At 39.4% G+C, this 13408-nt stretch overlaps 2 protein-coding genes across 2 annotated transcripts; both read right to left on the reverse strand.

Annotated features, from left to right (window-relative positions):
• Nucleotides 1-2444: 2444 nt before the first annotated feature.
• On the reverse strand, nt 2445-4844 carry LOC114470728 (protocadherin gamma-A10-like). The gene has a single exon (XM_028459067.1). It carries the CDS (start codon nt 4842-4844, stop codon nt 2445-2447), a length of 2400 nt encoding a protein of 799 aa, XP_028314868.1.
• A 5882-nt stretch (nt 4845-10726) lies between these two features.
• LOC114470729 (protocadherin gamma-A10-like) lies at nt 10727-13408 on the reverse strand. The gene is made up of 2 exons (XM_028459068.1): nt 10990-13408; nt 10727-10735 (listed from the first exon to the last, which is right to left on the reverse strand). Exons 1-2 carry the CDS (start codon nt 13375-13377, stop codon nt 10727-10729), a joined length of 2397 nt encoding a protein of 798 aa, XP_028314869.1. The 5' UTR covers nt 13378-13408.

The raw sequence follows: 13408 nt of genomic DNA on the forward strand, positions 1-13408 counted from the left end.
TGCCTACCCAAGGGTGAATTGATATTTTTATTATTTGTTTTAATAATAATATAATTATAAATTATTTATTTTTCAATTTCCGATAGCCTACAGTACCTATAAGTTTGAAAGTGTCAGCATTTTGTGCGTTTCATAGCCTAAATGACTAAACAGCGCTATTTCCTGGTATGGCTGCAGAGTCTCACTCCACTGTAAGGCAGGAGGAGGCCACACCCTCTCCCAAAAGCACATTGTTGCTCTGCCTCTGTTCCCATAGCGTGTTTTTTTGTGTTTGCGCATGTGCAGTCAGTTCCCCAAGATGAAAACCATTTACGTAAAAAGGCAGCTCTCTAAGCTGCTAGAGATGATAAAGAAACTTTTTTATCAGGAAAAACAACAGCTTTTAAAAGATGGAAGACCGACATCTGAGCTACCAGACCTTCAGCAAAGGTAAGGTCAGAACATTGGTGGTATTTTCTACAGTGAATGGTACATAAGGAAGGATTGGCTTTGTGGATGTGCCTCACTGAGGCTGTTCCGAGTTGTTGTTTTTGTCATTTTGTTTCTGTGTTTCCAACACAAACAATGGATGCGCTGTCGTGTCATGAGATTTATCTTGTTGGGAGAATATGGAGGCTGCTATTGAATAATTGTTTGTTTCTTTACTGGTGTTTTACGATGATGATTTTGTTAGATCAACACTTGCCAGCAGAAACATAAGAAATTGTCATTAGTGTCCACATTGGTGGTCTCGACTGTCTGCGTACCCAACCCTAGTACTCACGGCACGTCACTGCCTTTTGGTCATGAAAGGTGACGAGTAAGGCACACTGATCATAGAGAATACACTCACATCACAAGAGACAAATAATGACGTTTGGGTGAATTTGGTCGAACGCATGTTGATAACTGACGACCATTGTGAGCAAAACACCTCGACTGCAATTTTTTCCTAAAGCAATAAACCAAGTGAATAGTGTGAACACAATGTAATGCCTAATATTGACAAAAGCAAGAACTATAGTTTGCCAACATGTCTGATGATCTAAGTACTCCACCAATGCTGATTTTTTTTTTAAATATGCAAATGAGACAATTTAACATGTTATTAAAATGTGCCTGTAAGTAATGAGTAAACAATAAACAAGCAAATACATAAACAGACCACATTTGACAATGCAAGAACCTCCATCTAAATAAGAACAAGAAGATATCCAAGATATACTGTAGACATTCAGTTTAAAAATAGGAATGTACCATCAAGCTGAAGGAGAAAGATGCACCAAAAAAAAAAAAAATAAAAATAAAAAAAAAAGAAAATGAAGAAGTAGAACTAATATGGCTATTAGAAGAAAAAAGACTTTATTGTCCATTTCCAAAAAATCTGATAAGATTTTTGCAACATTGTCAACCATTGCAAAACATACCTGCCGTGCATTTATAGGGAGAGAAATGAGGAAAATATAGAGCACAAAGATAACAAGAAAATGTGTTATTAATGACCTGTCATTTTCAATAACCAATATGTATAATGCTAGAAATAAGAATCAACCTGAATACCTCAAGCACGCATGTACTCATCCTCAAGAATATTATTCCTATAGCTCAAAAAGGCTGCCAACACTTAGAAAACAGTCAATAGTTGGATATCAGCCTTTATAGTATGTGTGCTACAAAAATGATTCATTTACCTTGATGTTTAAATGAAAGTTAATTTGACAAGGAATTTTCCTCTGAAATAATCCCTCAAAATAATTTCTATATAACCCTTAGGATAATAACATGTTTAACCAGCTTTCTCCTGTAAATTTCTGTTTTCTCCAACAGTGAGAAATACAAGACACCTGAATCCTCTGTTTCAAAACAAAATACCTTACTTTCTTTTGAAGAATAACAAAAAATACTAAACATAGCTTAAATAAAAAAATGATCAAGCACGTGCACGTATGAGAGATACAAAAGAAACAGTAGTTTCACAATGGTAAAAGCTTGTTTGGTAATCAATTAGTAGAAGGCTTCCCAACAATAAACTATTACCACGATGCCTTTGTAGGAAAAACTTCTGAAATCATTGAATGAGTGCAATTGGCAAAGAGTTTGGAGTACTACAGTAAAAAAAACTATGCCTCAAAATGATATTGTCGTTACGAATGAGAATAATTTGAAAATTATTAAAATCGTGATGACTTTTCTGGTTAAGCAGAAGTGAACAAAACAGTTACCAAGCATAACTGGCTAGTGAGAGTCAAGCATTCACAGATACGTAGGTCGCTTTGTGTTATTGTAAAGCAACATTTGCACTGTGTTGTTCTCCCACTTAAGGAATGTGAGCTCTGGTTAAACTGTGCAAAAACAAGGTAGTATTAAACTGTTGTTACAAAAAAGTTCCACTAATGGGAGTTGTGCCAATACATTTGGCACAAAGCCAAAAAATATATTTTTAAAATATATGTGCACATAAAAAGTTATGGTCCTACCTCAGGAGAGCTGTCAGCACTTCCAAAAGCATCAGCAAAGTCTGATGGGCTTTTCCTCAGAGTCTGCTCAGCAGGCAGCGTGTTGTCATTGTAAGAACTGACAAACTTAAAGTCACTGGTTCTAGATCCTGTTGTCAGGTAGGCGTCATAATTGTATGTGCTGCGTAAAGTTCCTGTGCCGTCAACATCTGCGTAATTAGGAGGCAGATAAGCTCCAGGGATGGTAACTGCTCCATCAAACAACAGTCTGGGCTTTCTCCTGCGACAAAACCTCACACCCAGGATGATGATGATGAAGGTCAGGAAGAAGGTGGACACGGACACCAGCGCAATGATCAGATAAGAGGTCAGCTTGGAGTTTTTCTCATCATAAGAAATGTCCTTCAGCTCTGGCACCTCAGCCAAGTTATCAGAAATCAGTAAACACATGGAGCAGGTGGCAGACAGGGAGGGCTGTCCGTTGTCTTTCACTGACACAATGAGCGTCTGTTTCATGCTGTCAGTCTCACTAATGTCCCGCTGTGTCCTGATCTCTCCACTGTGGACACCAATAGTGAACAGTCCCGGATCAGTGGACTTGACTATCTGATAGGACAGCCAGGCGTTCTGTCCAGAGTCTGCGTCCACCGCGATCACTTTGGACACCAGAGAGCCTCCGTGTGCAGCTTTGGGGACCAGCTCGGTCATGAAGGAGTTGCCCTCCGGGGCGGGGTACAGTATCTGAGGAGGGTTGTCATTCACATCTGATATGAACACACTGACGCTCACGTTGCTGCTCAGTGGAGGAGAACCGTTGTCTCTGGCCATCAGCTGGACTTTAAAGCTCCTCAGCTGTTCATAATCAAAGGACCTGACAGCGTGGATCACCCCCGTGTCTCCGTTAACAGACACATAGGAGGACACCGGGGCACCGTTCACCTCAGCAGCTAACAGAGAATAAATCACTGTACCGTTTTGTCTCCAGTCAGGGTCTCGAGCAGTGACGGAGCATAAAGTGGAGCCAGCTTTGTTATTCTCACTCACATATGCGCTGTACGACTCCTCCTCAAACACAGGTGGGTTGTCGTTGATGTCAGCTACAGATAAGTGCAGACTTTTAGAGGAGGACAGAGGTGGAGAGCCCTCGTCAGTGGCAGTGATTGTAATGTTGTAATCAGACACTACTTCACGGTCCAGCTGTCCTGTGCTCACCACAGAATAATAGTTTTTAATAGAGGGGACCAATTTAAAAGGGACACCCTGCTGGAGGGAGCAGCGGACCTGTCGGTTCTTCTCAGAGTCTCTGTCCTGCACGTTGATGATGCCCACCTCTGTACCAGGTGACACGTTCTCAGGAATGGGATTGGTCAGAGATTTTACATGGATCACTGGAGCGTTATCATTTACATCAATGATGTCAATAATTAAAGATACATAAGAAGAGAGTCCCAGACCATCTTTAGCACTGATCTGCATTTCATATGAAGATTCCTTTTCATAATCAATTGCTGCAGCTACTCTAACTTCTCCAGTTTTAGAGTTTAAAGTGAAAACTTGGTTTTCATCTGCAACATGATTAAATTCATATTTAACTTCACCATTAATTCCTTCGTCAGCATCAGTAGCACTCACTGTGATCACCAGTGTATCTAAAGGAGAGTTTTCAGGCAGACTGGCTTCATAGACAGACTGAATGAACACTGGTGCATTATCATTAGCATCCAGCACAGTGACGTGTATGACTACAGTACCTGATCTCTGAGGAGAGCCGCCATCTAATGCGGTAAGCAAGAGCATCATCTCTTTTTTATCCTCTCTGTCTAATTCTTTGTCCAAAACTAATTCACAGTATTTCTGTCTTCCTGTTTTTGAATTTACATTTAATTTAAAATGATCATTTTGCTGTAATGAATAGCTCTGAACAGCATTTTCTCCAATGTCTCCGTCGTGCGCTTCATCCAAAGGAAACCGTGCGCCTTTGACTGCTGATTCACGTATTTCAAATGTAATTGTTTCTGCTCTAAATTGTGGTGAATTATCATTAATATCCTGAACGCGGATATTTATTCGATGCAGCTCTAAAGGATTTTCCAGCACGAGCTCCTGTTTAACGACACACGACGCCTTCTTGGCACAAAGCCCCTCTCTGTCCATCCTTTCTTGTACCAGCAGGTCTCCTGTATTCAGGTTTAAACCGCAGTATTTCACACCGTTATCCTCCGTGTCGATACGAGCCTTACGAGCAGACAGTCTGTCCAAATCCAGTCCCAGATCTTTAGCGATATTTCCGATCACAGATCCACGTTTCATCTCCTCCGGGATGGAGTAGCTCACGTCTCCGTTTGTGAGGCGCACGGCCAGGAAAACAAAAGCGAGGCCGCACTGCACCGTCACAGGGAACAGCCTCATGTTTGGAAGACGTTCAGCTCACACAGATGTGTAAAATTCAGAAAAGCAAGTAAAATACGAAGGAATAATAACTCCAAAATGCAGCGTGATGTGAGTCTCTTTGTTAAATCCACAGAGCAGCAGAGCGCTGTGTGTGCAGTCAGACTGAAGGGTGGAGAGCGGACACGTCTGTTTATTCTGTGGAGCCATGGTGACACCACCTGTACGTTTGGAGATATAACAACTGTAAAATAACTCTGTGTGTTTTACAGAAAGAAGACGTGTTCAGCATTAACTTTAGGATAAATAAACATTTACTGTTTTTTTTTTCTGTATATTTTTCACTTCCTACTTCTGTTTTGAAGTAATATCTGTTTTGAAAAATATCTGATGACACCACATACTTCTTTAAACTTATCTCATAAAATATTGCTGCATGACCCATCATTTAGTTTTAACACTATTTATGCCTTTTTGTATTAATATTGGGGTTTTTTTAAGTTCTTTTTACCTGAGCTTGATGTGGGCGGAGCAATCGGCTATGGTTTCCATGGTGTTGGCACAGGTGTTGGTCATTTGGGTTGAGAAGCAAATAGTTAGTGACTCTGTTTGGTTAGGATGCCTGTGTTGACTTTTTTGATTGACATGTGAGCTTTTCTATCAAGCTTTGTATTCTGATAAAGGATGGGTATTATCCTGCACCACGTGATCCATGGCAGACTTGGTGCGGACTATTAATGCATTTAAAATAGCAAATGGACACAATTAAGAATCAAAACTTAAATAAAAGTGTTCTTGAGTGCATATTCATGGGATCAATTGTATACAGGAAAAATATACTTAAATATATAATTTGCAGAGCATTATATTTGCGTTAAAAAATAATTAAATGTGTTACAATTCTTTAATGTTGACCAAGAAACATTGCAGCTGTATATGATGACCCTGGAAAAATGTTGATTAAAAATAACTTTTAAATTAAACTGAAATTATGCTAAACATTTAACAGTGAAATTGAACATTACAGCAATAAACAAGTATTTCAGATAATATACTCACATAAACTTGTTAGTATAGTTTGATGCTGATAATCCATCAGAAAAAAAAAAAAAAAACATTTAATTATATAGTTACAGTAATTGGCAAAAAGGACAGCAATCCAATAGAGAATATAATATTTCAGTTTCTCAATATTTTAAAGTAAAGAATTTAAATTAATAAGTGCCTTGGAGGAAAATTTGAAACATTGAATCAGTTACCTGATTATTTCAAACTAAGACGGTCACTATAAAATCCAAGGGTGTAATGGTTGCTTTAATGTCAGGGGATCGAGACTTAAAAACCTCTGGGAGGTCTGGGGGTCCTCCCCCAGAAAAATGTAAATAAAATACATGGAATTTTCTGCATTCTGGTGCATTTTAGCCTCATGAACAAGTAAAAAATCCTAATAAAAATGTTGGTACAATAATCTTACGGAACTCAGTCACACTTCTGTCACAATAGTACGTAATGAATAAACTGTATTTTGTTACTTTTTATTTCATGTTTCAACAAATAAATCACAGAATTAAAGGGTTGATGCAGGCAGAAGCAACTCAAAGTTAATGCTTTTTAATGCCATTTTATTAATAATGACCAAATACCATATTTAAATGCCACAAATGCAGAAAAAATTCAGCACATATATCATTTAAGATTTGCCAACATTTGAGTAGCAACCGCAGCAAACTTCTGACACATGCACTTGCAATTGAGTGAGGATGAAAGGAGGAGTGGTGGGCGAACGCTTTGTGTGTGGGGAATACTTGTGAAGTTTTGGAGTTGAAAATATGGGAATTTTTCTGGTGCCCGTTAAATGCTGTCCCACCACTCCAACCGAGCTCCGGTATCCCTTCTATTTCATGACAAGTGTACTGGAAATCTAAAAAAGCCACTGGTCAAACGCTTATTAAATACAATTATGTGATTTGTTGACATTAAAATGCTGTGAATATTCCTACTAGGGATGGGTGATATGGACCAAAACTCATATCTCAATATATTTTTTTTTCTCAAAATGGTGATATACGAGATAAATCCTGATGAATTTTTTTTTCAAAAGAAGTCTGACCAGAAAGACAATTCTGGGTTAAATTTGGTGATGTAAAATTACGCACACAGGCACATTTAATAACAAACAGCTGCAAAAATGCCACTTTTGGCTTTTTCTCCTGTAAGGGACATGTGTGAGTGAGTTCTGTAGTGTGGCTTGTTATGTGGAAGATCTGGGTTAGGACCAGGGGCGGAGCTTCAGGGGGGGCTGGGAGGGTGGCACTACCCCTGATAGGAGGAAGGACTTAAGGGAGCCGGGCCTCTACCATGGCTCAGGGGAACTGGAGAAGGTGGGCCCTTCATGACTTGTGCCCAAAAGCGCACAGAGTATGGGCAGTCACCCATCATGCAGATTTATACAGGGGTTACCCATTTCGTGTGACATATGCATACTAAATTAGGTGCATGCGCGCAGGCTTGGTGCAAAACAATCGGAGTACTGTTGAGGTGATGGTGCACGGGAGTGGATGGAGCCGTATCTCAGTCTGGATCCAGTAAAAAGTGACCATAAAAAGCTGTAAATGGACTGATATGCAGACGTGGGACAGTGAGGAGGAGACTTAATGTAGAGATGGAAACTCATACATTGAAACTGATCAGAATATGCAGAAATACACAGAAACCTTCATTTACAGGAGTACAGGAACCGTCCTATGTGCCCGTTCATAACAGTTATAAGCAACTCGAGACCTAATGCTTTTAGGTTTTCTTTCGTATGGGTTTTTCTATCAGATATGTATAAATGTCTGGCCATTGAAGATTGGGCCAGGAGCGCACATCTTATAACCACTTGTTTTCAGGAATGCTGCATGGGTCCCACAATCATTTACCTGTACATAAAGTGAGTTTCCTTAAATAACCAACCGCGTCCTCAGGTGACAAGCTTTCTACATACTACAAACTATTTACGAGCCTTAACATTAGTTCATTCATTGCCATGTTTCAGTTTTTCAAGCGTCACATATGTAAACAAGGTTTCTGCACAGAGTATGTGTGCGCACATCAGTCACGTGTCCCACTCATTCTCCAAGTTCAAACTCAGTAAAAACCAGTTGAGGATCACAGTGGGACAGGAGAGACTGAGTGGACTTGTCATGCTGTCCATAGAGAATGACAAAGCAAAGAAAATAGACATACAAAGCATCGTGGACGAGTTCACGTAGCGCAAGGCTTGTCGTATGCCCTTCAAATAGTGGTGAGTAGGTCTATAGTACTTCATATTGAAATAGTGTTTGTGAGCATGTGGGCCGCTGTGCCAGTTTTACTAAACTTTATAGTTATTGATAAAGGCTCTGAATTGAAATGTTAAAGTGGGTGTCAAAATAAAGTGGTCACTATCCATGGTGCTGAGATGCTTTGAATTTGTGTTAGTGACCATCCTAATGTTTTTGTTGTTTTCTTGTTTGGTTATACTTCATGTTTGTTTGATGGACTTCAAAATGACAGTCACTCTCTGTGGTGCTGAAGCTTGTAAGCCCCGCTGATGCGGGCATGTGTATGTTGTAAAATTATGTTATTATGAGCTTTATTATTTGGGTTTAAAAAGCCCGGTCATTTGCCCCGCCCCCGGCCCGGCTCTGATTTGTTCCGCTACTGGTTAGGACGCATTCATTGCTGGTTTTCTGAGAAGTAAAAGCAGCAACTCCTACAATTAGTATTTTGATACAGAATAAGCTATAATATATATATATATATATATATATATATATATATATATATATATATATATATATATATATATATTTGTGTGCAAGATTGTAGTTTTCTATATCACCCAAATAGAAAACTCGATATATTTTTAATCTCAATATATCGCCCAGCCCTAATTGAAGAAGTATATGAAGCATGTTTGTTTATTTAATATACTTACAGTTCATACATAAGTCAACACGTTGTATTTTTACTGTTAATTTCACATTGCTTGTCTTTAAGTTAGACGTTCACATTTTATTTTCATTACATATTTTCTCATAATTTCTCATGTTCACTCATGTGGTTCTCTGGTATTCAATAATGACTTATTAGACACATTTGTTGCAGACTTTACATCCTTTAACACTTTTTGGAAGGAGTTTATATTTATGGAGCTTGTGATTGGAAGATTTTTCATGGTGTTTTAATTTGTTTCTTCTGCCGTGGGAGACGCTAAAATCTCACTTCCAAATCTTACAGAATGTGTATAACTGTGTCCCATCCTGCTGCTCTTTAGGTAAACTTTCTGTCACATTTTCCAAGGTATTTACTCGAGCTCTGTGTTTTTTCCGCTGCAACGTCTTCTTACATTCATCCATCTCGCTTCTTAGTTGTTTCTGGGTTTGTTCCTGCTGTCGGCACTAATCTTGCAAGAACTGCAAGTGGCCTGGGTGGCAGTTCTCACGAAGCTAGTGACAGCGTTCAGTTTAGAGAGACAGAGGAATATTTTTATTTATTTATCTTTTTATTGTTATTATATTAAATTACGGGATATTTACGGGAAAATACTACTACATGACGTTGGCGGAAAAGAGGGGTATAATACAGGAGTTTCCCAGACAAAACAGGAGACTTGACAGATATGTTGTGGGGATGGAAGCTACCAAGTGTGCTGCTGGCAATGATGCGTCATCTAAATGTGTTATGTATTGTGTCATTAAATGGTTGTAAAATATCAAACATCAGCATAGGAAATTTCAAATTAAATGACAAACCCATGGCTCAGCAAGTGCAAGAGCAACACACAGACGTCACTTTTTATTAAAAGCAATCAAAATAACTCAAAACGTGTATTAGACCTAAAAACCTTACGCACAGCCAACACAATCACAAGCATATTTTCCTAACTCAGAAATGCCAGTGCTTCAAAATAAGAGAATCTCAATCCAATATTATTGAACATCAATTAGATAACATCAACAAAGTATAAAAAAATGATCATATTATATAGGCCTGCATCTAAAATCTCTGATAGGATCACACCAATATAAGCAGTTCATTCTAGACGTTGCTGCCGCACTTCAATCCAGCAGCTGACAGAACTGATACTGATAGTCAAAAAGAACTGAAATGAACTTGAATTGTTATTTTGCACTTTAAAAGTATAATATGTTTTATTGGTTTTAAGTTTATTATCAGAGTCTTCTAAGCAATCCACCTGAAATATGTCGTACTGATTACAGCCCTGAGATAATGGCTTTATTCAACAGTTTCCACTTGTAACTGAAAAAATTCAGGACACTCTGAACTTTGATCTATTTAAACTTACCTTTCTTTATTTACATTATAAAAAAAAGAAAAAAATATCTTATTATGATGCTTCCATAACAATGTCATACCTTCTAAAGCACAGCACCTGTTTAAATCTATTTATGTTCAGATTATTTGCTTTAAAAACAGTCAGTGGGAATAAATTGTTAAAAAAAAATAAAAATAAAAACTAACTTTACCTAAATAAATATATAGGTAAAGTAAAAAGTAAGTCAACATAATATAAATTGATGATTGTTGATTTCTCCCAAAGTCAGAGAAAAAAACAAGCAAGCTCCACCAAGGCCAAAGCCTTTACCACAACAGTCCCACTCTGCCTTATTGTTCAGATTATACTTCATAATAAAACACAAACAGAAAGAACATAAATTTGAAGACTAGCTGAAATTGACTGGAAAGGTAAAGAAAATGTTTCTTCAATAGAATATATAATGCCTCCAACAGTATATAACAAAAATATTCAGCACCATTAACACATACAAAAGCAGCACACTGCAATTTCACTTAAGGAAAAGATGTCATAGAGAAACAAAAACAAAAAACAAAAAAAAAAAAAAATCAAAGAAAGGTTAGTCAATCTTAAATTTTGGAAAGCCGTCAAAAGATAAAAATGTAAGGCCATAATGACATTGTGGTGAGATATTTGAAAACATTATTATAAAACAAATAAATAAATAATAGAAAATAAGTAAAGTTTAGATTATGATGCTTTTATACTTCAAAATGCACATTGCATTGTTTAAAATCAAAAGTCAGATTGCTTCATTATGTTGAGAAGAATTAAAAACCTTCAAAATTATACATGGAAAGAAGCGGCTATAAAGCGTCCTACCTCAGGAGAACTGTCAGCACTTCCAAAGGCATCAGCAAAGTCTGATGGGCTTTTCCTCAGAGTCTGCTCAGCAGGCAGCGTGTTGTCATTGTAAGAACTGACAAACTTAAAGTCACTGGTTCTAGATCCTGTTGTCAGGTAGGCGTCATAATTGTAAGTGCTGCGTAAAGTTCCTGTGCCGTCAACATCTGCGTAATTAGGAGGCAGATAAGCTCCAGGGATGGTAACTGCTCCATCAAACAACAGTCTGGGCTTTCTCCTGCGACAAAACCTCACACCCAGGATGATGATGATGAAGGTCAGGAAGAAGGTGGACACGGACACCAGCGCAATGATCAGATAAGAGGTCAGCTTGGAGTTTTTCTCATCATAAGAAATGTCCTTCAGCTCTGGCACCTCAGCCAAGTTATCAGAAATCAGTAAATACATGGAGCAGGTGGCAGACAGAGAGGGCTGTCCGTTGTCTTTCACTGACACAATGAGCGTCTGTTTCATGCTGTCAGTCTCACTAATGTCCCGCTGTGTCCTGATCTCTCCACTGTGGACACCAATAGTGAACAGTCCCGGATCAGTGGACTTGACTATCTGATAGGACAGCCAGGCGTTCTGTCCAGAGTCTGCGTCCACCGCGATCACTTTGGACACCAGAGAGCCTCCGTGTGCAGCTTTGGGGACCAGCTCGGTCATGAAGGAGTTGCCCTCCGGGGCGGGGTACAGTATCTGAGGAGGGTTGTCATTCATATCTGATATGAACACACTGACGCTCACGTTGCTGCTCAGTGGAGGAGAACCGTTGTCTCTGGCCATCAGCTGGACTTTAAAGCTCCTCAGCTGTTCATAATCAAAGGACCTGACAGCGTGGATCACCCCCGTGTCTCCGTTAACAGACACATAGGAGGACACCGGGGCACCGTTCACCTCAGCAGCTAACAGAGAATAAATCACTGTACCGTTTTGTCTCCAGTCAGGGTCTCGAGCAGTGACGGAGCATAAAGTGGAGCCAGCTTTGTTATTCTCACTCACATATGCGCTGTACGACTCCTCCTCAAACACAGGTGGGTTGTCGTTGATGTCAGCTACAGATAAGTGCAGACTTTTAGAGGAGGACAGAGGTGGAGAGCCCTCGTCAGTGGCAGTGATTGTAATGTTGTAATCAGACACTACTTCACGGTCCAGCTGTCCTGTGCTCACCACAGAATAATAGTTTTTAATAGAGGGGACCAATTTAAAAGGGACACCCTGCTGGAGGGAGCAGCGGACCTGTCGGTTCTTCTCAGAGTCTCTGTCCTGCACGTTGATGATGCCCACCTCTGTACCAGGTGACACGTTCTCAGGAATAGGATTGGTCAGAGATTTTACATGGATCACTGGAGCGTTATCATTTACATCAATGATGTCAATAATTAAAGTTGCATATGAAGACAATCCTAGACCATCTTTAGCACTGATCTGCATTTCATATGAAGATTCCTTTTCATAATCAATTGCTGCAGCTACTCTAACTTCTCCAGTTTTCAAGTTTAAAGTGAAAACTTGGTTTTCATCTGCAACATGATTAAATTCATATTTAACTTCACCATTAATTCCTTCATCAGCATCAGTAGCACTCACTGTGATCACCAGTGTATCTAAAGGAGAGTTTTCAGGCAGACTGGCTTTATAGACAGACTGACTGAACACTGGTGCATTATCATTAGCATCCAGCACAGTGACGTGTATGACTACAGTACCTGATCTCTGAGGAGAGCCGCCATCTAATGCGGTAAGCAAGAGCATCATCTCTTTTTTATCCTCTCTGTCTAATTCTTTGTCCAAAACTAATTCACAGTATTTCTGTCTTCCTGTTTTTGAATTTACATTTAATTTAAAATGATCATTTTGCTGTAATGAATAGCTCTGAACAGCATTTTCTCCAATGTCTCCGTCGTGCGCTTCATCCAATGGAAACCGTGCACCTTTAACTGCTGATTCACTGATTTCAAATTTAATTGTTTCTGCTCTAAATTGTGGTGAATTATCATTAATATCCTGAACGCGGATATTTATTCGATGCAGCTCTAAAGGATTTTCCAGCACGAGCTCCTGTTTAACGACACACGACGCCTTCTTGGCACAAAGCCCCTCTCTGTCCATCCTTTCTTGTACCAGCAGGTCTCCTGTATTCAGGTTTAAACCGCAGTATTTCACACCGTTATCCTCCGTGTCGATACGAGCCTTACGAGCAGACAGTCTGTCCAAATCCAGTCCCAGATCTTTAGCGATATTTCCGATCACAGATCCACGTTTCATCTCCTCCGGGATGGAGTAGCTCACGTCTCCGTTTGTGAGGCGCACGGCCAGGAAAACAAAAGCGAGGCCGCACTGCACCGTCACAGGGAACAGCCTCATGTTTGGAACAGATTCAGCTCAGACAGATGTG

Source organism: Gouania willdenowi, chromosome 10 (genome assembly GCF_900634775.1).
Source record: "Gouania willdenowi chromosome 10, fGouWil2.1, whole genome shotgun sequence".
Taxonomy (NCBI): domain Eukaryota; kingdom Metazoa; phylum Chordata; class Actinopteri; order Blenniiformes; family Gobiesocidae; genus Gouania; species Gouania willdenowi.

What these genes read in the sequence shown, in the direction of transcription:
- LOC114470728 (XM_028459067.1), bottom strand. Translation starts at nt 4,844, where the DNA reads ATGAGGCTGTTCCCTGTGACGGTGCAGTGCGGCCTCGCTTTTGTTTTC.
- LOC114470729 (XM_028459068.1), bottom strand. Translation starts at nt 13,377, where the DNA reads ATGAGGCTGTTCCCTGTGACGGTGCAGTGCGGCCTCGCTTTTGTTTTC.